This window comes from Ascaphus truei, unplaced genomic scaffold, assembly GCF_040206685.1.
Source record: "Ascaphus truei isolate aAscTru1 unplaced genomic scaffold, aAscTru1.hap1 HAP1_SCAFFOLD_2582, whole genome shotgun sequence".
In the NCBI taxonomy this organism is placed as follows: Eukaryota; Metazoa; Chordata; class Amphibia; order Anura; family Ascaphidae; genus Ascaphus; species Ascaphus truei.
The window spans coordinates 404-28,211 of record NW_027455517.1 but is presented as its reverse complement, the minus strand read 5'-3'; the positions used below and the strand labels follow the sequence as shown (position 1 = coordinate 28,211).

At 54.6% G+C, this 27,808-nt stretch overlaps 1 protein-coding gene across 1 annotated transcript; it reads left to right on the top strand.

Moving 5' to 3' along the window:
* Positions 1–27,808, top strand: LOC142481367 (sodium/glucose cotransporter 2-like). Its single transcript, XM_075582833.1, is given in 8 exon segments — positions 1–158; positions 527–634; positions 1,237–1,387; positions 7,603–7,771; positions 8,027–8,242; positions 8,656–8,734; positions 27,628–27,701; positions 27,703–27,808. Coding segments are annotated over 8 exon segments (927 nt in total). The 5' UTR covers positions 1–109; the 3' UTR covers positions 27,784–27,808.

The following is a 27,808-nucleotide window of genomic DNA, read 5'->3' as shown; positions in this document are numbered from 1 at the left end:
ATTTTATGTTGTTGTGTTGCAGGTGATTGTGCAGCGCTGCCTGGCCGCTCGCTCTCTCACACACGTGAAGTTGGGTTGTGTGTTGTGCGGTTACCTGAAGATCCTGCCTATGTTCCTGATGGTATTGCCAGGAATGATTAGCAGAGTGTTGTACACAGGTAACACAAGATCACAACTGTGTTACTGATGATGATGTGTTCTGTTCCAGGTTAGATAGAGAGGATGTTACCTGTGTGCAGTTGTGCTATTGTGTTAGAGGATATTGTGTAGTTGTGTTACAGAGGATGTTGCCTGTGTGTAGATAGAGCACATTGTGTGGTTGTGTTACAGAGGATGTTGCCTGTGTGTAGTTAGAGCACATAGTGTGGTTGTGTTACAGAGGATGTTGCCTGTGTGTAGTTAGAGCACATTGTGTTGTTGTGTTACAGAGGATGTTGCCTGTGTGTAGTTAGAGCACATTGTGTTGTTGTGTTACAGAGGATGTTGCCTGTGTGTAGTTAGAGCACATTGTGTTGTTGTGTTACAGAGGATGTTGCCTGTGTGTTGCCTTCGCATTGTCGTGCAGTTTGCGGTGCTGATATCGGCTGCTCGAACATCGCGTATCCTAAACTAGTTGTTCAGCTTATGCCAAGAGGTCAGTCTCGTACGCTCTCTGTGTCTCTCTCTTACAGCTCTGCACTCTCTCTCTGTGTGTCTCTCTTACAGCTCTGCGCTCTCTCTTACAGCTCTGCGCTCTCTGTGTCTCTCTTACAGCTCTGCGCTCTCTGTGTCTCTCTTACAGCTCTGCGCTCTCTGTGTCTCTCTTACAGCTCTGCGCTCTCTGTGTCTCTTACAGCTCTGCACTCTCTCTGTGTGTCTCTCACAGCTCTGCGCTCTCTGTGTCTCTCTCTTACAGCTCTGCGCTCTCTGTGTCTCTCTCTTACAGCTCTGCGCTCTCTCTTACAGCTCTGCGCTCTCTGTGTCTCTCTTACAGCTCTGCGCTCTCTGTGTCTCTCTTACAGCTCTGCGCTCTCTGTGTCTCTCTTACAGCTCTGCGCTCTCTGTGTCTCTCTTACAGCTCTGCGCTCTCTGTGTCTCTCTTACAGCTCTGCACTCTCTCTGTGCTCTCTCTCTCAGCTCTGCGCTCTCTGTGTGTCTCTCACAGGTCTGCACAGACTCTCGCTGTCTCTCTCACACGTAAGCGCCATCTCACGCTGTCTCTCACACGTCTGCGCGGTCTCACGCTGTCACTTATAGGTCTGCGCGGTCTCATGCTGGCCGTGATGCTCGCCGCTCTGATGAGCAGTCTCGCCTCCGTATTTAACAGTAGCAGCACTCTCTTTACTATGGACATCTGGACAAAGCTGAGACCGCGGGCGGAGGAGAAAGAGCTGCTACTAGTGGGAAGGTAAGGGGCAGATACCCCCATAATGCCCCGCCCATACACCGCTAATACCCTGGCCATACACCACCAATACCCTGGCCATACACCACTAATACCCCGCCCATACACCGCTAATACCCTGGCCATACACCACCAATACCCTGCCCATACACCACTAATACCCCGCCCATACACCACCAATACCCCGCCCATACACCACCAATACCCCGCCCATACACCACCAATACCCCGCCCATACACCGCTAATACCCCGCCCATACACCACCAATACCCCGCCCATACACCACCAATACCCCGCCCATACACCACCAATACCCCGCCCATACACCACCAATACCCCGCCCATACACCACCAATACCCCGCCCATACACCGCTAATACCCCCATAATACCCCAATTATACACCACTAATACCCTGCCCATACACCACCAACACCCCACCCATACACCACTAATACCCCCATAATACCCCAATTATACACCACTAATACCCTGCCCATACACCGCCAATACCCTGGCCATACACCACCAATACCCTGCCCATACACCACCAATACCCCGCCCATACACCACTAATACCCCCATAATACCCCAATTATACACCACTAATACCCTGCCCATACACCGCCAATACCCTGCCCATACACCACTAATACCCCACCCATACACCACCAATACCCTGCCCATACACCACCAATACCCCGCCCATACACCACCAATACCCTGCCCATACACCACCAATACCCCGCCCATACACCACCAATACCCCGCCCATACACCACTAATACCCCCATAATACCCCAATTATACACCACTAATACCCTGCCCATACACCACCAACACCCCGCCCATACACCACCAATACCCTGCCCATACACCACTAATACCCCCATAATACCCCAATTATACACCACTAATACCCTGCCCATACACCGCCAATACCCTGCCCATACATCACTAATACCCCGCCCATACACCACTAATACCCCGCCCATACACCACTAATACCCCCATAATACCCCAATTATACACCACTAATACCCTGCCCATACACCGCCAATACCCTGCCCATACATCACTAATACCCCGCCCATACACCACTAATACCCCGCCCATACACCACTAATACCCTGCCCATACACCACCAATACCCTGCCCATACACCACCAATACCCCGCCCATACACCACCAATACCCCGCCCATACACCACTAATACCCCCATAATACCCCAATTATACACCACTAATACCCTGCCCATACACCACCAATACCCCGCCCATATACCACTAATACCCCCATAATACCCCAATTATACACCACTAATACCCTGCCCATACACCGCCAATACCCTGCCCATACACCGCCAATACCCTGCCCATACACCGCCAATACCCTGCCCATACACCGCCAATACCCTGCCCATACACCACTAATACCCCCATAATACCCTGCCCATACACCACTAATACCCTGCCCATACACCACCAATACCCCGCCCATACACCACCAATACCTCGCCCATACACCACCAATACCCCGCCCATACACCACTAATACCCCGCGATACACCACCAATACCCTGCCCATACACCACTAATACCCCCATAATACCCCAATTATACACCACCAATACCCTGCCCATACACCACCAATACCCCGCCCATACATCACTAATACCCCGCCCATACACCACCAATACCCCGCCCATACACCACCAATACCCCGCCCATACACCACCAATACCCCGCCCATACACCACCAATACCCCGCCCATACACCACTAATACCCCCATAATACCCCAATTATACACCACTAATACCCTGCCAATACCCTGCTCATACACCACTAATACCCCGCCCATACACCACTAATACCCCGCCCATACATCACCAATACCCCGCCCATACACCGCTAATACCCCCATAATACCCCAATTATACACCACTAATACCCTGCCAATACCCTGCCCATACACCACCAATACCCCGCCCATACACCACCAATACCCCGCCCATACACCACTAATACCCCACCCGTACACCACCAATACCCTGCCCATACACCACTAATACCCCGCCCATACACCACCGATACCCCGCCCATACACCACCAATACCCCCATAATACCCCAATTATACACCACCAATACACCGCCAATACCCCGCCCATACATCACTAATACCCCGCCCATACACCACCAATACCCCGCCCATACACCACCAATACCCCGCCCATACACCACTAATACCCCGCCCATACACCACCAATACCCTGCCCATACACCACCAATACCTTGCCCATACACCGCCAATACCCCGCCCATACACCACTAATACCCCGCCCATACACCGCCCATACACCACCAATACCCCGCCCATACACCGCCAATACCCCGCCCATACACCGCCAATACCCCGCCCATACACCGCCCATACACCGCCAATACCCCGCCCATACACCACCAATACCCCGCCCATACACCACCAATACCCCACCCATACACCGCCAATACACCGCCAAAACCCCGCCCATACACCACTAATACCCCACCCATACACCGCCAATACCCCGCCCATACACCGCCAATACCCCGCCCATACACCGCCAATACCCCGCCCATACACCGCCAATACCCCGCCCATAAACCACTAATACCCCGCCCATACACCACCCATACCCCGCCCATACACCGCTAATACCCCCATAATACCCCAATTATACACCACCAATACCCCGCCCATACACCGCCAATACCCCACCCATACACCACTAATACCCCACCCGTACACCACTAATACCCCGCCCATACACCACTAATGCCCCACCAATACCCCGCCCATACACCACCAATACCCCGCCCATACACCACTAATACCCCGCCCATACACCACCAATACCCCGCCCATACACCACCAATACCCCGCCCATACACCACCAATACCCCGCCCATACACCACTAATACCCCGCCCATACACCACCAATACCCCGCCCATACACCACCAATACCCCGCCCATACATCACCAATACCCCGCCCATACACCGCTAATACCCCCATAATACCCCAATTATACACCACTAATACCCTGCCAATACCCTGCCCATACACCACCAATACCCCGCCCATACACCACCAATACCCCGCCCATACACCACTAATACCCCACCCGTACACCACCAATACCCTGCCCATACACCACTAATACCCCGCCCATACACCACCGATACCCCGCCCATACACCACCAATACCCCCATAATACCCCAATTATACACCACCAATACACCGCCAATACCCCGCCCATACATCACTAATACCCCGCCCATACACCACCAATACCCCGCCCATACACCACCAATACCCCGCCCATACACCACTAATACCCCGCCCATACACCACCAATACCCTGCCCATACACCACCAATACCTTGCCCATACACCGCCAATACCCCGCCCATACACCACTAATACCCCGCCCATACACCGCCCATACACCACCAATACCCCGCCCATACACCGCCAATACCCCGCCCATACACCGCCAATACCCCGCCCATACACCGCCCATACACCGCCCATACACCGCCAATACCCCGCCCATACACCACCAATACCCCGCCCATACACCACCAATACCCCACCCATACACCGCCAATACACCGCCAAAACCCCGCCCATACACCACTAATACCCCACCCATACACCGCCAATACCCCGCCCATACACCGCCAATACCCCGCCCATACACCGCCAATACCCCGCCCATACACCACTAATACCCCGCCCATACACCACCCATACCCCGCCCATACACCGCTAATACCCCCATAATACCCCAATTATACACCACCAATACCCCGCCCATACACCGCCAATACCCCACCCATACACCACTAATACCCCACCCGTACACCACTAATACCCCGCCCATACACCACTAATGCCCCACCAATACCCCGCCCATACACCACCAATACCCCGCCCATACACCACTAATACCCCGCCCATACACCACCAATACCCCGCCCATACACCACCAATACCCCGCCCATACACCACCAATACCCCGCCCATACACCACTAATACCCCGCCCATACACCACCAATACCCCGCCCATACACCACCAATACCCCGCCCATACATCACTAATACCCCGCCCATACACCACTAATACCCCACCCATACACCACCAATACCCCGCCCATACACCGTCAATACCCTGCCCATACACCGCTAATACCCCGCCAATACCCTGCCCATACACCGCTAATACCCCGCCATACACCGCCAATACCCCACCCATACACCGCCAATACCCCGCCCATACACCACCAATACCCCGCCCATACAAAAGTACAAGCAGGCTTCTAAGAACCAGGAACTCAGCGTAGCAGCAGGCCTGAAGGAAACTGGAACGAGTACAATGAACAAGAACAAAAACAGAGATCAGTAACGAGAGATAACAAGCCAGGAGGCATGTGGCAAAACACAGGTAACATCCAAGAAGGATTATGCTCGGCAGAGAAGCATTGTGTGAATGCAGTATTTAAAGGCCAGCGGGCCAATCCCAGGAGGAGGGTGTGAGGGCACTGCTCCAATGACTGAGTACAAGGCTAGGTTGCAGTGATAGCCCGCATAGCTGCTGTTGATTGCAAAGATGGAATTTAGTGAGAACAGCAGCACCCTGCAAGGCTACGAGAAAAGCCAGGAGTGGATTCCTCACACTCTCGGTACACAAACAGCAAGTGCTGCAGATGAGTCTCCCAGTCTCCCTGTTCAGCTTCTACAAATGCTCGCAGCATCTGCTTCAGGATCCCATTAACCGCTCACATAGTCCCTTTGTCAGGGGGTGGTAAGGGGCAGTACGGAGGGCTGTCACCCTGCATGTAGCCCAGAGACACTGGAGCAATTTAGACATGAATTCCACCCCTTGATCAGTTATAATCTCACTAGTGAACTCTACTCTAGTACAAATTCCTATCAATGCTTCAGCTACATTTCTTGCCTCGGTGGAGGATATTGCCACAGCCTCAGGGTACCTGGTTACAAAATCTGCCACCGTGAGGATGTAACTCCTCCCTGATCGACTAGGGATCATAAGCGGACCCACTATGTCTACAGCTACCCTCTGGAAAGGCTCACTGCTGCCGATCACCAATACCTCCTGTGATGCCCCCGGCCAGTACAAATTCTGCAGGACCCGGGATCTGGTGCACGAGACCCCCTGATGCCCCGCCAGTGGGATGGAGAGGGCTACCTGTAACAACTGCTGCCTATACTCCCTGGGTACCACTAGCTGTCTTCTAACTGACCGGAGCCCCAGGGGCTTGCTCTCTATACAAGAGCCCACGGTGCTAGAGGAATCGATTCGACCCAGTCTTAGAGACAGACTCGGCCATCCGCAGTCTCATACCCTCTACATCAGGATCGGAGGGTACAACTTCCCCGAACCGGTAACTGAGCTGCGGCACTCGCCCTCAGTCACTAAGTCGGGATGGGGAAACAGGTATGTTGGAAGGGAGGTCAGGACACAGTACAGACTCGGTCTGGCTTACCTGCCTGGTCTCTCCAGGGACCTCTGGACACGGTGGTTCCTCACCCCTCCACCTCCCCTCTCCTCTCACCACCACCCGTCCACCTCCCTCACCCCACCACCCAACTCCCTCACCTCCAACCCTCTCCCCCACCCCCCTACTCCTTGTTTTTCTTTACTCCCTCATGTTCTGTCTCGTGGCTTTGAGTCTGTCTCTCTTGCAGGGTGTGGACAGCCTGTCTCGTGGCTTTGAGTCTGTCTCCCTTGCAGGGTGTGGACAGCCTGTCTCGTGGCTTTGAGTCTGTCTCTCTTGCAGGGTGTGGACAGTCTGTCTCGTGGCTTTGAGTCTGTCTCCCTTGCAGGGTGTGGACAGCCTGTCTCGTGGCTTTGAGTATGTCTCCCTTGCAGGGTGTGGACAGCCTGTCTCGTGGCTTTGAGTCTGTCTCTCTTGCAGGGTGTGGACAGTCTGTCTCGTGGCTTTGAGTCTGTCTCTCTTGCAGGGTGTGGACAGCCTGTCTCGTGGCTTTGAGTATGTCTCCCTTGCAGGGTGTGGACAGCCTGTCTCGTGGCTTTGAGTCTGTCTCTCTTTCAGGGTGTGGACAGTCTGTCTCGTGGCTTTGAGTCTGTCTCTCTTTCAGGGTGTGGACAGTCTGTCTCGTGGCTTTGAGTCTGTCTCTCTTTCAGGGTGTGGACAGTCTGTCTCGTGGCTCTCAGCATTGCGTGGATCCCTGTGGTTCAAGCTGCTCAGGGGGGGCAGCTCTTTGATTACATTCAGTCAGTGGCGAGTTTTCTGGCTCCGCCCATCGCGGCCGTCTTCTTCCTCGCGCTATTTGTGAAGAGAGTCAATGAGCCAGTAAGACTCGCAATCACCCCCAAATGCACCCTGTAACCCCCCCAAATGAACCCTGGGCCCCCCCAGACGCACCTTGTGCCCCCACAGACGCACCCTGTGCCCTCCCAGACGCACCTTGTGCCCCCACAGATGCACCCTGTGCCCCCCCCATACACCCTGTGCCCACCCAGACCCGGTCACCCCACCCCCACCCAGACATTTGCCCTCCTTGTGTTATTTCTTCTGTCTCAGCAGTAACTGCCTCTTTCCTCACAGGGTGCATTCTGGGGGCTTGTTGGGGGGCTTTTCCTGGGCCTGTGCCGTATGGTCCCTGAGTTTGCCTTCGGGTCGGGGAGCTGTTCCGCCCCCAGTTCCTGCCCCCCCCTGATCTGTGGGGTACATTATCTCTACTTCGCTATAATCTTGTTCCTGTGCTCAGGGGGCATCGTGGTCGGAGTGTCCTACTGCACCCCCCGTATCCCGGACACCCAGGTGAGACCCTCGGGACGGGGGATGGGAGCAGAGGCTAGGAACGTGAACAGACCCCTCCCCCCAGCTCCATCTCTCAGACGTGTCCCCCCCTCCCCCCAGCTCCATCTCTCAGACGTGTTACCCCCCCCAGCTCCATCTCTGACGTGTCCCCCCCCCTCCCCCCAGCTCCATCTCTCAGACGTGTCCCCCCCTCCCCCCAGCTCCATCTCTCAGACGTGTTACCCCCTCCCCCCCCAGCTCCATCTCTCAGACGTGTTACCCCCCCCCAGCTCCATCTCTCAGACGTGTTACCCCCCCCCCAGCTCCATCTCTCAGACGTGTTACCCCCCCCCCCCCAGCTCCATCTCTCAGACGTGTTACCCCCCCCCCCCAGCTCCATCTCTCAGACGTGTTCCCTCCTCACCTCCCCCCAGCTCCATCGGTTGGTGTTCAGTCTCCGGCACAGCAGGGAGCCGCGTGAGGAGAGGGGGGACCCTCCCCAGGGAGGGGCAGGTAACACACATTCTATAGAAACTGCTGGGGAGGGGTCATGGTGTGTATTATACAGAACTACATGTACATTATATACAGGTGTGTATTATACAGAACTACATGTACATTATACACGGGTGCATATACAGAACTACATGTACATTATATACAGGTGTGCATATACAGTACTACATGTACATTATATACAGGTGTGTATTATACAGAACTACATGTACATTATACACGGGTGCATATACAGAACTACATGTACATTATATACAGGTGTGCATATACAGTACTACATGTACATTATATACAGGTGTGTATTATACAGAACTACATGTACATTATACACGGGTGCATATACAGAACTACATGTACATTATATACAGGTGTGCATATACAGTACTACATGTACATTATACACGGTGCATATACAGTACTACATGTACATTATATACAGGTGCATATACAGAACTACATGTACATTATATACAGGTGCATATACAGTACTACATGTACATTATACACGGGTGCATATACAGAACTACATGTACATTATACACGGGTGCATATACAGAACTACATGTAAATTATATACAGGTGTGCATATACAGAACTACATGTACATTATACACGGGTGCATATACAGAACTACATGTACATTATATACAGGTGTGCATATACAGTACTACATGTACATTATACACGGTTGCATATACAAAACTACATGTACATTATATACAGGTGTGCATATACAGAACTACATGTACATTATATACAGGTGTGTATTATACAGAACTACATGTACATTATACACGGGTGTGCATATACAGAACTACATGTACATTATATACGGGTATGCATATACAGAACTACATGTACATTATATACAGGTGTGTATTATACAGAACTACATGTACATTATATACAGGTGTGTATTATACAGAACTACATGTACATTATATACAGGTGTGTATTATACAGAACTACATGTACATTATATACAGGTGTGCATATACAGAACTACATGTACATTATATACGGGTGCATATACAGAACTACATGTACATTATATACAGGTGCATATACAGAACTACATGTACATTATATACAGGTGCATATACAGTACTACATGTACATTATACACGGGTGCATATACAGAACTACATGTACATTATACACGGGTGCATATACAGAACTACATGTAAATTATATACAGGTGTGCATATACAGAACTACATGTACATTATACACGGGTGCATATACAGAACTACATGTACATTATATACAGGTGTGCATATACAGTACTACATGTACATTATACACGGTTGCATATACAAAACTACATGTACATTATATACAGGTGTGCATATACAGAACTACATGTACATTATATACAGGTGTGTATTATACAGAACTACATGTACATTATATACAGGTGTGCATATACAGAACTACATGTACATTATATACAGGTGTGCATATACAGAACTACACGTACATTATATACGGGTGCATATACAGTACTACACGTACATTATATACAGGTGTGCATATACAATACTACATGTACATTATATACAGGTGTGCATATACAGTACTACATGTACATTATATACAGGTGTGCATATACAGTACTACATGTACATTATATACAGGTGTGCATATACAGTACTACATGTACATTATATACAGGTGTGCATATACAGTACTACATGTACATTATATACAGGTGTGCATATACAGACTACATGTACATTATATACAGGTGTGCATATACAGAACTACATTATACACGGGTGCATACACAGTACTACATGTACATTATACACGGGTGCATACACAGTACTACATGTACATTATACACGGGTGCATACACAGTACTACATGTACATTATACACGGGTGCATATACAGAACTACATGTACATTATATACAGGTGTGCATATACAGTACTACATGTACATTATATACAGGTGTGCATATACAGTACTACATGTACATTATATACAGGTGTGCATATACAGTACTACATGTACATTATATACAGGTGTGCATATACAGAACTACATGTACATTATATACAGGTGTGCATATACAGAACTACATGTACATTATATACAGGTGTGCATATACAGTACTGCATGTACATTATACACGGGTGCATACACAGTACTACATGTACATTATAAACGGGTGTGCATACACAGTACTACATGTACATTATACACGGGTGCATATACAGAACTACATATACATTATACACGGGTGCATATACAGTACTACATATACATTATATACGGGTGCATATACAGTACTACATATACATTATACACGGGTGCATATCCAGTACTATATGTACATTATACACGGGTGCATATCCAGTACTACATATACATTATACACGGGTGCATATCCAGTACTACATATACATTATACACGGGTGCATATCCAGTACTACATATACATTATACACGGGTGCATATACAGTACTATATGTACATTATACACGGGTGCATATACAGTACTACATATACATTATACACGGATGCATATCCAGTACTACATATACATTATACACGGGTGCATATCCAGTACTACAAATACATTATACATGGGTGCATATACAGTACTACATATACATTATACATGGGTGCATATCCAGTACTACATATACATTATACACGGGTGCATATCCAGTACTATATGTACATTATACACGGGTGCATATCCAGTACTATATGTACATTATACACGGGTGCATATCCAGTACTATATGTACATTATACACGGGTGCATATACAGTACTACATATACATTATACACGGGTGCATATCCAGTACTACATATACATTATACACGGGTGCATATCCAGTACTACATATACATTATACACGGGTGCATATACAGTACTACATATACATTATACACGGGTGCATATACAGTACTACATATACATTATACACGGGTGCATATCCAGTACTACATATACATTATACACGGGTGCATATACAGTACTACATATACATTATACACGGGTGCATATACAGTACTACATATACATTATACACGGGTGCATATCCAGTACTACATATACATTATACACGGGTGCATATACAGTACTACATATACATTATACACGGGTGCATATCCAGTACTATATGTACATTATATACGGGTGTGCATACACAGTACTATATGTACATTATATACGGGTGTGCATACACAGTACTACATATACATTATACACGGGTGCATATCCAGTACTATATGTACATTATATACGGGTGCATATACAGTACTATATGTACATTATATACGGGTGTGCATACACAGTACTATATGTACATTATATACGGGTGTGCATACACAGTACTACATATACATTATACACGGGTGCATATCTAGTACTACATGTAGTACTGGTTTCTCACAGCACATAGATTAGCAGTCTACCAAGAGTAGGAAAAAATGTGGGTATTAACCCGGGAATATACCGCGGCTATTACCGATGTAGAACAGTTACTATCCTTCAGTCTTGGAGAGAGACACCAGTATAAGCCAATACAGAAACACTTCAGGGTGGTGGGCTAGGTATTAATCCGGTAGAGGTACAAGGAGGTATTTCCTGGAGAGACACCTCAAGGTAAATCATGGTCCGGTACCGGTCAGCCTCACCCCCACCCCGGGTGCTGCAACACCAAGAAAATCAACTGGTCTTGTACTCACGGCTCCGTTTCAGTGCGATAAACGCTGGGAAAGCTGCAGCTGCTATCCCTGCTGCTCGTGGTGTCGGCGTGGTGTCGGCGTGGTGTCGGCGTGCTCTGTCCGGAAATGACGTCAGGTAGGAAGGAAATTGTAAACCGTGGTCACAGCAACTCCACCAGCCAACGCATTGAAAAAAGTAAAAAACTTTATTGAACCTTAACAGTGAGCATCAGTACTATACACTCTGACGCGTTTCGTCCAATGATGGACTTTATCAAAGAGTGATTACCCATGCATACTCACGGGTCTTATATAGGGCAAGACGTTACAAATGAATTATTCAATCACAGGACTGGGACTTCCCCTTCACCTGTAACTCAATTCTTGTCATTAGAATCAATCCCACGTCAGCCCAAATATAAAGAAACCGTATTATGCAACCAAACACCACACAATATTCAAATATTCTAAAAAAAAAGAATGCAGAAAAAAGAAGGATAATATAAAAACATGGTTTTAAAAACAACAAAACAAAAATGCTCACATAATTATTCTAAAAAAACAAAATATATATAATAATATATAATATAATCTCATGATGTGGATACTAGATAAAGAAAGTGTTTATATAAATGCATTTCATACTGATAGTAACCCAATTAGAAGTACCTTAATTCTGAATATATCACGAGCACATACATGGGAATGAAAATCATTTGATACAATAAAAACTGAAGATAAAGAAAAAAGAAAAAATAATAAAAAGAATATGAAAAGATATATAAAAAAAGAAAAAAAGAAAAGGTCATACTGATAGTACGTGCTGATTGACAGTACGTGCTGATTGACTGACAGTACGTGCTGATTGACTGACAATACGTGCTGATTGACTGACAGTACGTGCTGATTGACTGACAGTACGTGCTGATTGACTGACAGTACGTGCTGATTGACTGACAGTACGTGCTGATTGACTGACAGTACGTGCTGATTGATAGTACGTGCTGATAGTACATACCCAAAGATCATTCACATAATATAAACCACTATACAACTATAATAGTCCTGAATACACACCCCGAACACCCCCCCCCCACACATGTCAACCAACCAAGAAGTGTTTAAGCTCCCACTCCTGGTTGATGCCAAATGGATGGAGAGTGTTCAAGGTGTATATCCAGTACATTTCCCGTCTACTCCACATGCCCTCTCTATCACCACCCCTTACATGAAGGGGAATGTGTTCAATGGTCTAATAGTTCGTCCGACATATTTCTTATTACATCCGCATTGTAATAGATACTGCTGCGACACACTTTATTCGAGCAAATACCCAGTATGTACCTGGCAGATACCTGGAATGCGCCGCTCCTCACCTCAGACAAGCCCCGTTGCTTTTGCCTTCCCAGCCTGGGTTCATGCCTGGCTGACGGGCGGCTGATCTGTGAAATGATAATGATTAGGATTTAATAGGCTGCAATGCTTCGCGTGTCTACCAGATGGCATAAATTCATGAATTGTAATGCAGTATATATATATATATACTGTGCAGTATTGCAGCCAGCGGGAATAAAATGCTTCAATCCCTGCCTGGAAAATACCTCAATGCACTCGGGCAGAAAACAGTCACAAACCTCAATACACCCGGGTATACCCGAATTCGTGGGACTAGCCGAGCTCGAATAAAGTGTGTCGCCAGTGTATATCGTAAAGGTGGTATTACAATTCCGTCAGCAGCAGCGAGTACCGTCAGCATGTACTATCAGTATGTACTATCAATCAGCATGTACTATCAGCATGTACTATCAGTATGTACTATCAATCAGCATGTACTATCAGTATGTACTATCAGTATGTACTATCAATCAGCATGTACTATCAGTATGTACTATCAATCAGCATGTACTATCAGCATGTACTATCTATCAGCATGTACTATCAGTATGTACTATCAGTATGTACTATCAGCATGTACTATCTATCAGCATGTACTATCAGTATGTACTATCAGTATGTACTATCAGTATGTACTATCAGTATGTACTATCAGTATGTACTATCAATCAGCATGTACTATCAGCATGTACTATCAGCATGTACTATCAGTATGTACTATCAATCAGCATGTACTATCAGCATGTACTATCAGCATGTACTATCAATCAGCATGTACTATCAGCATGTACTATCAATCAGCATGTACTATCAGTATGACCTTTTTTTTTGTTTTTTTATATATCTTTTCATATTCTTTTTATTATTTTTTCTTTTTTCTTTATCTTCAGTTTTTATTGTATCAAATGATTTTCACATTCCCATGTATGTGCTCGTGATATATTCAGAATTAAGGTACTTCTAATTGGGTTACTATCAGTATGAAATGCATTTATATAAACACTTTCTGTATCTAGTGTCTACATCATGAGATTATATTATTATATATATTTTGTTTTTTTAGAATAATTATGTGAGCATTTTTGTTTTGTTGTTTTTAAAACCATGTTTTTATATTATACTTCTTTTTTCTGCATTCTTTTTTTTTAGAATATTTGAATATTGTGTGGTGTTTGGTTGCATAATACGGTTTCTTTATATTTGGGCTGACGTGGGATTGATTCTAATGACAAGAATTGAGTTACGGGTGAAGGGGAAGTCCCAGTCCTGTGATTGAATAATTCATTTGTAACGTCTTGCCCTATATAAGACCCGTGAGTATGCATGGGTAATCACTCTTTGATAAAGTCCATCATTGGACGAAACGCGTCAGAGTGTATAGTACTGATGAAGAAAAAAGAAAAAAGCGCAAGGCCCATAGGGTAGTATTGTTGGATTTATAATCAAATAAAAACGGTTATAAAAACTCACAGAATAAAAGTTGGTACAAGCATCTCGGTATAAATAATAACCGCAGGAACAGGGGTGCCAGGACGTTTCTGCTCTTTTCGGTGCGGTGATGTTCAGCCCTCCTCCTTGTTCCGATCAGCGGTCGTTCTGCTTCCGCATCAGCTGACTCGTGACGTCGATCAGGGGGTTGGATTGTGGGCGGTCACCTGCTTCCTCTCCGAGCACGGAACTCCTGGATCTCCGATCGCTGCGTCCTCTCAATGCCGAGTGTTGACTCCCAACTAACAGCAACAACCTTAGCAATGTCCGCCCTACGCGTTTCAAGGACGCTTGTCCTCTTCGTCAGGGGCACGTTCATTGCTGGTTGCTCGAGTCTTAGTATTATATAGCATACATATATTAATTAAACAATTAATTATTTGCATCAGTGCCCAATTGGTATTAATCTGCAGTGTTCCCACGAGTAGCAACATGATCATGTTCAACTGTGCTTCCAACTGTGTCATACTCATGTAACAATCCCTGTATGGTACTGATGCTCACTGTTAAGGTTCAATAAAGTTTTTTACTTTTTTCAATGCGTTGGCTGGTGGAGTTGCTGTGACCGCGGTTTACAATTTCCTTCCTGTCTACCAAGAGTAGATTGTACCCCAGGCTAGCAGCAAAACTCCATCTCAATACGCTGAACGCGATCTCAGTCCATTACAAGCACTCTGTGGTTCTTTAGTCTGGCAACTGGCTAGTAGTACTCTGGGCTTCTGGCCCTTGTGGTACCCTTTCACAGCCCCTTTTGGCTGCTGGTATCGCAGACCCTTACCTTGGTGGCTCCTGGGGACGTCCAATGTACACCCCCCTTCAAGGTATCTTGATTACCCGCCTCATGGCGACTTAGAACAGCAATAGCCTTTGTGTCTCCAGACCATTCACCCGATAGGGCCGTCTAAGTTGTCTCTCTCTCCCCCAGCGGTCCCTGCCTCCGCACAGCACACTAACTCTCTCTCTCCCCCAGCGGTCCCTGCCTCCGCACAGCACACTAACACTCTCTCTCTCCCCCAGCGGTCCCTGCCCCCGCACAGCACACTAACTCTCTCTCCCAGCGGTCCCTGCCCCCGCACAGCACACTAACTCTCTCTCCCAGCGGTCCCTGCCTCCGCACAGCACACTAACTCTCTCTCTCCCAGCGGTCCCTGCCTCCGCACAGCACGCTAACTCTCTCTCCCCCAGTGGTCCCTGCCTCCGCACAGCACACTAACTCTCTCTCTCCCCCCAGCGGTCCCTGCCTCCGCACAGCACACTAACTCTCTCCCCCCAGCGGTCCCTGCCTCCGCACAGCACACTAACTCTCTCTCTCCCCCCAGCGGTCCCTGCCTCCGCACAGCACGCTAACTCTCTCTCCCAGCGGTCCCTGCCTCCGCACAGCACACTAACACTCTCTCCCCCAGCGGTCCCTGCCTCCGCACAGCACACTAACTCTCCCCCCCAGCGGTCCCTGCCTCCGCACAGCACACTAACTCTCTCCCCCCAGCGGTCCCTGCCTCCGCACAGCACACTAACTCTCTCTCCCCCAGCGGTCCCTGCCTCCGCACAGCACACTAACTCTCTCTCCCCCAGCGGTCCCTGCCTCCGCACAGCACACTAACTCTCTCTCCCCCAGCGGTCCCTGCCCCCGCACAGCACACTAACTCTCTCTCCCCCCCAGCGGTCCCTGCCCCCGCACAGCACACTAACTCTCTCCCCCCCAGCGGTCCCTGCCCCCGCACAGCACACTAACTCTCTCTCCCCCAGCGGTCCCTGCCCCCGCACAGCACACTAACTCTCTCTCTCCCAGCGGTCCCTGCCTCCGCACAGCACACTAACTCTCTCCCCCAGCGGTCCCTGCCTCCGCACAGCACACTAACTCTCTCTCCCCCCCAGCGGTCCCTGCCCCCGCACAGCACGCTAACTCTCTCTCTCCCCCAGCGGTCCCTGCCCCCGCACAGCACACTAACTCTCTCTCCCCCCCAGCGGTCCCTGCCTCCGCACAGCACACTAACTCTCTCTCTCTCTCCCAGCGGTCCCTGCCTCCGCACAGCACACTAACTCTCTCTCCCCCAGCGGTCCCTGCCTCCGCACAGCACACTAACTCTCTCACCCCCCCAGCGGTCCCTGCCCCCGCACAGCACACTAACTCTCTCTCCCCCAGCGGTCCCTGCCTCCGCACAGCACACTAACTCTCTCTCCCCCCCAGCGGTCCCTGCCTCTGCACAGCACACTAACTCTCTCTCCCCCAGCGGTCCCTGCCTCCGCACAGCACACTAACACTCTCTCTCCCCCAGCGGTCCCTGCCTCCGCACAGCACACTAACTCTCTCTCCCCCAGCGGTCCCTGCCTCCGCACAGCACACTAACTCTCTCTCCCCCCCAGCGGTCCCTGCCTCCGCACAGCACACTAACTCTCTCTCCCCCAGCGGTCCCTGCCCCCGCACAGCACACTAACTCTCTCTCCCCCAGCGGTCCCTGCCCCCGCACAGCACACTAACTCTCTCTCTCAGCGGTCCCTGCCTCCGCACAGCACACTAACTCTCTCTCCCCCAGCGGTCCCTGCCTCCGCACAGCACACTAACTCTCTCTCCCCCAGCGGTCCCTGCCTCCGCACAGCACACTAACTCTCTCTCCCCCAGCGGTCCCTGCCCCCGCACAGCACACTAACTCTCTCTCCCCCAGCGGTCCCTGCCTCCGCACAGCACACTAACTCTCTCTCCCAGCGGTCCCTGCCTCCGCACAGCACACTAACTCTCTCTCCCAGCGGTCCCTGCCTCCGCACAGCACACTAACTCTCTCTCCCAGCGGTCCCTGCCTCCGCACAGCACACTAACTCTCTCTCTCCCCCAGCGGTCCCTGCCCCCGCACAGCACACTAACTCTCTCTCTCCCAGCGGTCCCTGCCCCCGCACAGCACACTAACTCTCTCTCCCAGCGGTCCCTGCCTCCGCACAGCACACTAACTCTCTCTCTCCCAGCGGTCCCTGCCTCCGCACAGCACACTAACTCTCTCTCCCCCAGCGGTCCCTGCCTCCGCACAGCACACTAACTCTCTCTCCCCCAGCGGTCCCTACCTCCGCACAGCACACTAACTCTCTCTCCCCCCCAGCGGTCCCTGCCTCCGCACAGCACACTAACTCTCTCTCCCCCAGCGGTCCCTGCCCCCGCACAGCACACTAACTCTCTCTCCCCAGCGGTCCCTGCCCCCGCACAGCACACTAACTCTCTCTCCCAGCGGTCCCTGCCTCCGCACAGCACACTAACTCTCTCTCCCCCAGCGGTCCCTGCCTCCGCACAGCACACTAACTCTCTCTCCCAGCGGTCCCTGCCTCCGCACAGCACACTAACTCTCTCTCCCAGCGGTCCCTGCCTCCGCACAGCACACTAACTCTCTCTCCCAGCGGTCCCTGCCTCCGCACAGCACACTAACTCTCTCTCTCCCCCAGCGGTCCCTGCCCCCGCACAGCACACTAACTCTCTCTCTCCCAGCGGTCCCTGCCCCCGCACAGCACACTAACTCTCTCTCCCAGCGGTCCCTGCCTCCGCACAGCACACTAACTCTCTCTCTCCCAGCGGTCCCTGCCTCCGCACAGCACACTAACTCTCTCTCCCCCAGCGGTCCCTGCCTCCGCACAGCACACTAACTCTCTCTCTCCCAGCGGTCCCTGCCTCCGCACAGCACACTAACTCTCTCTCCCCCAGCGGTCCCTGCCTCCGCACAGCACACTAACTCTCTCTCCCCCAGCGGTCCCTGCCTCCGCACAGCACACTAACTCTCTCTCCCCCAGCGGTCCCTGCCTCCGCACAGCACACTAACTCTCTCTCTCCCAGCGGTCCCTGCCCCCGCACAGCTCACTAACTCTCTCTCTCTCCCCCAGCGGTCCCTGCCCCCGCACAGCACACTAACTCTCTCTCCCCCAGCGGTCCCTGCCTCCGCACAGCACACTAACTCTCTCTCCCCCAGCGGTCCCTGCCTCCGCACAGCACACTAACTCTCTCTCCCAGCGGTCCCTGCCTCCGCACAGCACACTAACTCTCTCTCCCCCAGCGGTCCCTGCCTCCGCACAGCACACTAACTCTCTCTCTCCCCCAGCGGTCCCTGCCTCCGCACAGCACACTAACTCTCTCTCCCCCCCCAGCGGTCCCTGCCCCCGCACAGCACACTAACTCTCTCTCCCAGCGGTCCCTGCCTCCGCACAGCACACTAACTCTCTCTCCCAGCGGTCCCTGCCTCCGCACAGCACACTAACTCTCTCTCCCCCAGCGGTCCCTGCCTCCGCACAGAGCACTAACTCTCTCTCCCCCAGCGGTCCCTGCCTCCGCACAGCACACTAACTCTCTCTCTCCCCCCCAGCGGTCCCTGCCTCCGCACAGCACACTAACTCTCTCTCTCCCCCAGCGGTCCCTGCCTCCGCACAGCACACTAACTCTCTCTCCCAGCGGTCCCTGCCTCCGCACAGCACACTAACTCTCTCTCCCAGCGGTCCCTGCCTCCGCACAGCACACTAACTCTCTCTCCCCCAGCGGTCCCTGCCTCCGCACAGCACACTAACTCTCTCTCCCCCAGCGGTCCCTGCCTCCGCACAGCACACTAACTCTCCTCTCTCCCCCAGCGGTCCCTGCCTCCGCACAGCACACTAACACTCTCTCTCTCCCCCAGCGGTCCCTGCCTCCGCACAGCACGCTAACTCTCTCTCCCCCAGCGGTCCCTGCCTCCGCACAGCACGCTAACTCTCTCTCCCCAGCGGTCCCTGCCTCCGCACAGCACACTAACTCTCTCTCTCTCTCCCAGCGGTCCCTGCCTCCGCACAGCACACTAACACTCTCCCCCAGCGGTCCCTGCCTCCGCACAGCACACTAACTCTCTCTCCCCCCCAGCGGTCCCTGCCTCCGCACAGCACGCTAACTCTCTCTCCCCCAGCGGTCCCTGCCTCCGCACAGCACGCTAACTCTCTCTCTCCCCCCAGCGGTCCCTGCCTCCGCACAGCACGCTAACTCTCTCCCAGCGGTCCCTGCCTCCGCACAGCACACTAACACTCTCTCCCCCAGCGGTCCCTGCCTCCGCACAGCACACTAACTCTCCCCCCCAGCGGTCCCTGCCTCCGCACAGCACACTAACTCTCTCCCCCAGCGGTCCCTGCCTCCGCACAGCACACTAACTCTCTCTCCCCCCAGCGGTCCCTGCCTCCGCACAGCACACTAACTCTCTCTCCCCCAGCGGTCCCTGCCTCCGCACAGCACACTAACTCTCTCTCCCCAGCGGTCCCTGCCCCCGCACAGCACACTAACTCTCTCTCCCCCCCAGCGGTCCCTGCCCCCGCACAGCACACTAACTCTCTCTCCCAGCGGTCCCTGCCTCCGCACAGCACACTAACTCTCTCTCCCCCCCAGCGGTCCCTGCCTCCGCACAGCACACTAACTCTCTCTCCCAGCGGTCCCTGCCCCCGCACAGCACACTAACTCTCTCTCCCAGCGGTCCCTGCCTCCGCACAGCACACTAACACTCTCTCCCCCAGCGGTCCCTGCCTCCGCACAGCACACTAACTCTCTCCCCCCCAGCGGTCCCTGCCTCCGCACAGCACACTAACTCTCTCCCCCAGCGGTCCCTGCCCCGCACAGCACACTAACTCTCTCTCTCCCAGCGGTCCCTGCCTCCGCACAGCACACTAACTCTCTCTCCCCCAGCGGTCCCTGCCTCCGCACAGCACACTAACTCTCTCTCCCCCAGCGGTCCCTGCCTCCGCACAGCACACTAACTCTCTCTCCCCCAGCGGTCCTTGCCTCCGCACAGCACACTAACTCTCTCTCCCAGCGGTCCCTGCCTCCGCACAGCACACTAACTCTCTCTCTCCCCCAGCGGTCCCTGCCCCCGCACAGCACACTAACTCTCTCTCTCCCAGCGGTCCCTGCCCCCGCACAGCACACTAACTCTCTCTCCCCAGCGGTCCCTGCCTCCGCACAGCACACTAACTCTCTCTCTCCCCAGCGGTCCCTGCCTCCGCACAGCACACTAACTCTCTCTCCCCCCAGCGGTCCCTGCCTCCGCACAGCACACTAACTCTCTCTCCCCCAGCGGTCCCTACCTCCGCACAGCACACTAACTCTCTCTCCCCCCAGCGGTCCCTACCTCCGCACAGCACACTAACTCTCTCTCCCCCCCAGCGGTCCCTGCCTCCGCACAGCACACTAACTCTCTCTCCCCCAGCGGTCCCTGCCCCCGCACAGCACACTAACTCTCTCTCCCCCAGCGGTCCCTGCCCCCGCACAGCACACTAACTCTCTCCCAGCGGTCCCTGCCTCCGCACAGCACACTAACTCTCTCTCCCCCAGCGTCCCTGCCTCCGCACAGCACACTAACTCTCTCTCCCAGCGGTCCCTGCCTCCGCACAGCACACTAACTCTCTCTCCCAGCGGTCCCTGCCTCCGCACAGCACACTAACTCTCTCTCCCAGCGGTCCCTGCCTCCGCACAGCACACTAACTCTCTCTCTCCCCCAGCGGTCCCTGCCCCCGCACAGCACACTAACTCTCTCTCTCCCAGCGGTCCCTGCCTCCGCACAGCACACTAACTCTCTCTCTCCCAGCGGTCCCTGCCTCCGCACAGCACACTAACTCTCTCTCCCCCAGCGGTCCCTGCCTCCGCACAGCACACTAACTCTCTCTCCCCCAGCGGTCCCTGCCTCCGCACAGCTCACTAACTCTCTCTCTCTCCCCCAGCGGTCCCTGCCCCCGCACAGCACACTAACTCTCTCCCCCAGCGGTCCCTGCCTCCGCACAGCACACTAACTCTCTCTCTCCCAGCGGTCCCTGCCCCCCGCACAGCTCACTAACTCTCTCTCTCTCCCCCAGCGGTCCCTGCCCCCGCACAGCACACTAACTCTCTCCCCCAGCGGTCCCTGCCTCCGCACAGCACACTAACTCTCTCTCCCCCAGCGGTCCCTGCCTCCGCACAGCACACTAACTCTCTCTCCCAGCGGTCCCTGCCTCCGCACAGCACACTAACTCTCTCTCCCCCAGCGGTCCCTGCCTCCGCACAGCACACTAACTCTCTCTCTCCCCCAGCGGTCCCTGCCTCCGCACAGCACACTAACTCTCTCTCCCCCCAGCGGTCCCTGCCCCCGCACAGCACACTAACTCTCTCTCCCCCAGCGGTCCCTGCCTCCGCACAGCACACTAACTCTCTCTCCCAGCGGTCCCTGCCTCCGCACAGCACACTAACTCTCTCTCCCCCAGCGGTCCCTGCCTCCGCACAGCACACTAACTCTCTCTCTCCCCAGCGGTCCCTGCCTCCGCACAGCACACTAACTCTCTCTCCCCCCCAGCGGTCCCTGCCCCCGCACAGCACACTAACTCTCTCTCTCCCAGCGGTCCCTGCCCCCGCACAGCACACTAACTCTCTCTCCCAGCGGTCCCTGCCTCCGCACAGCACACTAACTCTCTCTCCCAGCGGTCCCTGCCTCCGCACAGCACACTAACTCTCTCTCCCCAGCGGTCCCTGCCTCCGCACAGAGCACTAACTCTCTCTCCCCAGCGGTCCCTGCCTCCGCACAGCACACTAACTCTCTCTCTCCCCCCCAGCGGTCCCTGCCTCCGCACAGCACACTAACTCTCTCTCTCCCCAGCGGTCCCTGCCTCCGCACAGCACACTAACTCTCTCTCCCAGCGGTCCCTGCCTCCGCACAGCACACTAACTCTCTCTCCCAGCGGTCCCTGCCTCCGCACAGCACACTAACTCTCTCTCCCCCAGCGGTCCCTGCCTCCGCACAGCACACTAACTCTCTCTCCCCCAGCGGTCCCTGCCTCCGCACAGCACACTAACTCTCTCTCTCCCCAGCGGTCCCTGCCTCCGCACAGCACACTAACACTCTCTCTCTCCCCCAGCGGTCCCTGCCTCCGCACAGCACGCTAACTCTCTCTCCCCCAGCGGTCCTGCCTCCGCACAGCACACTAACTCTCTCTCTCCCCCCAGCGGTCCCTGCCTCCGCACAGCACACTAACTCTCTCTCCCCCAGCGGTCCCTGCCTCCGCACAGCACACTAACTCTCTCCCCCCAGCGGTCCCTGCCTCCGCACAGCACACTAACTCTCTCTCTCCCCCCAGCGGTCCCTGCCTCCGCACAGCACGCTAACTCTCTCTCCCAGCGGTCCCTGCCTCCGCACAGCACACTAACACTCTCTCCCCCAGCGGTCCCTGCCTCCGCACAGCACACTAACTCTCCCCCCCAGCGGTCCCTGCCTCCGCACAGCACACTAACTCTCTCCCCCAGCGGTCCCTGCCTCCGCACAGCACACTAACTCTCTCTCCCCCAGCGGTCCCTGCCTCCGCACAGCACACTAACTCTCTCTCCCCCAGCGGTCCCTGCCTCCGCACAGCACACTAACTCTCTCTCCCCCAGCGGTCCCTGCCCCCGCACAGCACACTAACTCTCTCTCCCCCCCAGCGGTCCCTGCCCCCGCACAGCACACTAACTCTCTCTCCCCCAGCGGTCCCTGCCCCCGCACAGCACACTAACTCTCTCTCTCCCAGCGGTCCCTGCCTCCTCACAGCACACTAACTCTCTCTCTCTCCCCCAGCGGTCCCTGCCCCGCACAGCACACTAACTCTCTCTCTCCCAGCGGTCCCTGCCTCCGCACAGCACACTAACTCTCTCCCCCAGCGGTCCCTGCCTCCGCACAGCACACTAACTCTCTCTCCCCCCCCAGCGGTCCCTGCCCCCGCACAGCACGCTAACTCTCTCTCCCAGCGGTCCCTGCCCCCGCACAGCACACTAACTCTCTCTCTCTCCCCCAGCGGTCCCTGCCCCCGCACAGCACACTAACTCTCTCTCCCCCCCAGCGGTCCCTGCCTCCGCACAGCACACTAACTCTCTCTCTCCCAGCGGTCCCTGCCTCCGCACAAGCACAACTAACTCTCTCTCCCCCAGCGGTCCCTGCCTCCGCACAGCACACTAACTCTCTCTCCCCCCCAGCGGTCCCTGCCCCCGCACAGCACACTAACTCTCTCTCCCCCAGCGGTCCCTGCCTCCGCACAGCACACTAACTCTCTCTCCCCCCAGCGGTCCCTGCCCCCGCACAGCACACTAACTCTCTCTCCCCCAGCGGTCCCTGCCCCCGCACAGCACACTAACTCTCTCTCCCCCAGCGGTCCCTGCCCCCGCACAGCACACTAACTCTCTCTCCCCCAGCGGTCCCTGCCCCCGCACAGCACACTAACTCTCTCTCCCCCCCAGCGGTCCCTGCCTCCGCACAGCACACTAACTCTCTCTCCCCCAGCGGTCCCTGCCCCCGCACAGCACACTAACTCTCTCTCCCCCCAGCGGTCCCTGCCTCTGCACAGCACACTAACTCTCTCTCCCCAGCGGTCCCTGCCTCCGCACAGCACACTAACACTCTCTCTCCCCAGCGGTCCCTGCCTCCGCACAGCACACTAACTCTCTCTCCCCCAGCGGTCCCTGCCTCCGCACAGCACACTAACTCTCTCTCCCCCAGCGGTCCCTGCCTCCGCACAGCACACTAACTCTCTCTCCCCCCCAGCGGTCCCTGCCTCCGCACAGCACACTAACTCTCTCTCCCCCAGCGGTCCCTGCCCCCGCACAGCACACTAACTCTCTCTCCCCCAGCGGTCCCTGCCCCCGCACAGCACACTAACTCTCTCTCCCAGCGGTCCCTGCCTCCGCACAGCACACTAACTCTCTCTCCCCCAGCGGTCCCTGCCCCCGCACCAGCACACTAACTCTCTCTCCCAGCGGTCCCTGCCTCCGCACAGCACACTAACTCTCTCTCCCAGCGGTCCCTGCCTCCGCACAGCACACTAACTCTCTCTCTCCCCCAGCGGTCCCTGCCCCCGCACAGCACACTAACTCTCTCTCTCCAGCGGTCCCTGCCTCCGCACAGCACACTAACTCTCTCTCCCAGCGGTCCCTGCCTCCGCACAGCACACTAACTCTCTCTCTCCCAGCGGTCCCTGCCCCCGCACAGCACACTAACTCTCTCTCCCAGCGGTCCCTGCCTCCGCACAGCACACTAACTCTCTCTCCCAGCGGTCCCTGCCTCCGCACAGCACACTAACTCTCTCTCCCCCAGCGGTCCCTGCCTCCGCACAGCACACTAACTCTCTCTCCCCCAGCGGTCCCTACCTCCGCACAGCACACTAACTCTCTCTCCCCCCCAGCGGTCCCTGCCTCCGCACAGCACACTAACTCTCTCTCCCCCAGCGGTCCCTGCCCCCGCACAGCACACTAACTCTCTCTCCCACCAGCGGTCCCTGCCCCCGCACAGCACACTAACTCTCTCTCCCAGCGGTCCCTGCCTCCGCACAGCACACTAACTCTCTCTCCCCCAGCGGTCCCTGCCTCCGCACAGCACACTAACTCTCTCTCCCAGCGGTCCCTGCCTCCGCACAGCACACTAACTCTCTCTCCCAGCGGTCCCTGCCTCCGCACAGCACACTAACTCTCTCTCCCAGCGGTCCCTGCCTCCGCACAGCACACTAACTCTCTCTCTCCCCCAGCGGTCCCTGCCCCCGCACAGCACACTAACTCTCTCTCCCCCAGCGGTCCCTGCCTCCGCACAGCACACTAACTCTCTCTCCCAGCGGTCCCTGCCTCCGCACAGCACACTAACTCTCTCTCCCCCAGCGGTCCCTGCCCCGCACAGCACACTAACTCTCTCTCCCAGCGGTCCCTGCCTCCGCACAGCACACTAACTCTCTCTCTCCCAGCGGTCCCTGCCTCCGCACAGCACACTAACTCTCTCTCCCCCAGCGGTCCCTGCCTCCGCACAGCACACTAACTCTCTCTCCCCCAGCGGTCCCTGCCTCCGCACAGCACACTAACTCTCTCTCCCCCAGCGGTCCCTGCCTCCGCACAGCACACTAACTCTCTCTCTCCCAGCGGTCCCTGCCCCCGCACAGCTCACTACACTCTCTCTCTCTCCCCCAGCGGTCCCTGCCCCCGCACAGCACACTAACTCTCTCTCCCCCAGCGGTCCCTGCCTCCGCACAGCACACTAACTCTCTCTCCCAGCGGTCCCTGCCTCCGCACAGCACACTAACTCTCTCTCCCCCAGCGGTCCCTGCCTCCGCACAGCACACTAACTCTCTCTCTCCCCCCAGCGGTCCCTGGCCTCCGCACAGCACACTAACTCTCTCTCCCCCCCAGCGGTCCCTGCCCCCGCACAGCACACTAACTCTCTCTCCCAGCGGTCCCTGCCTCCGCACAGCACACTAACTCTCTCTCCCAGCGGTCCCTGCCTCCGCACAGCACACTAACTCTCTCTCTCCCAGCGGTCCCTGCCCCCGCACAGCACACTAACTCTCCCCCCCAGCGGTCCCTGCCCCCGCACAGCACACTAACTCTCTCTCCCAGCGGTCCCTGCCTCCGCACAGCACACTAACTCTCTCTCCCCCAGCGGTCCCTGCCTCCGCACAGAGCACTAACTCTCTCTCCCCCCAGCGGTCCCTGCCTCCGCACAGCACACTAACTCTCTCTCTCCCCCCCAGCGGTCCCTGCCTCCGCACAGCACACTAACTCTCTCTCTCCCCCAGCGGTCCCTGCCTCCGCACAGCACACTAACTCTCTCTCCCAGCGGTCCCTGCCTCCGCACAGCACACTAACTCTCTCTCCCAGCGGTCCCTGCCTCCGCACAGCACACTAACTCTCTCTCCCCCAGCGGTCCCTGCCTCCGCACAGCACACTAACTCTCTCTCCCCCAGCGGTCCCTGCCTCCGCACAGCACACTAACTCTCTCTCTCCCAGCGGTCCCTGCCTCCGCACAGCACACTAACACTCTCTCTCTCCCCCAGCGGTCCCTGCCTCCGCACAGCACACTAACACTCTCCCCCAGCGGTCCCTGCCTCCGCACAGCACGCTAACTCTCTCTCCCCCAGCGGTCCCTGCCTCCGCACAGCACACTAACTCTCTCCCCCAGCGGTCCCTGCCTCCGCACAGCACACTAACTCTCTCTCCCCCAGCGGTCCCTGCCTCCGCACAGAGCACTAACTCTCTCTCTCCCCCCAGCGGTCCCTGCCTCCGCACAGAGCACTAACTCTCTCTCTCCCCCAGCGGTCCCTGCCTCCGCACAGAGCACTAACTCTCCCCCCCCCCAGCGGTCCCTGCCTCCGCACAGAGCACTAACTCTCTCTCCCCCCCCCCCCCCCAGCGGTCCCTGCCTCCGCACAGCACGCTAACTCTCCCCCAGCGGTCCCTGCCTCCGCACAGCACGCTAACTCTCTCTCCCCCCCCCCCCCCAGCGGTCCCTGCCTCCGCACAGCACGCTAACTCTCTCTCCCCCAGCGGTCCCTGCCTCCGCACAGCACGCTAACTCTCTCTCCCCCCCCCCCAGCGGTCCCTGCCTCCGCACAGAGCACACTGGAGCTGGGAAAGGTGACCCCTGCACTGCCGGACATCCACGAGGACCCCTGCACACAGCAGGCTGGTTAATATTAACGCCCTGATCATGATGAGCTGTGCGGTCTTCCTGTGGGCTTACTACGCGTGACGCTTCAAGGGGAGAGGAGAAGAGA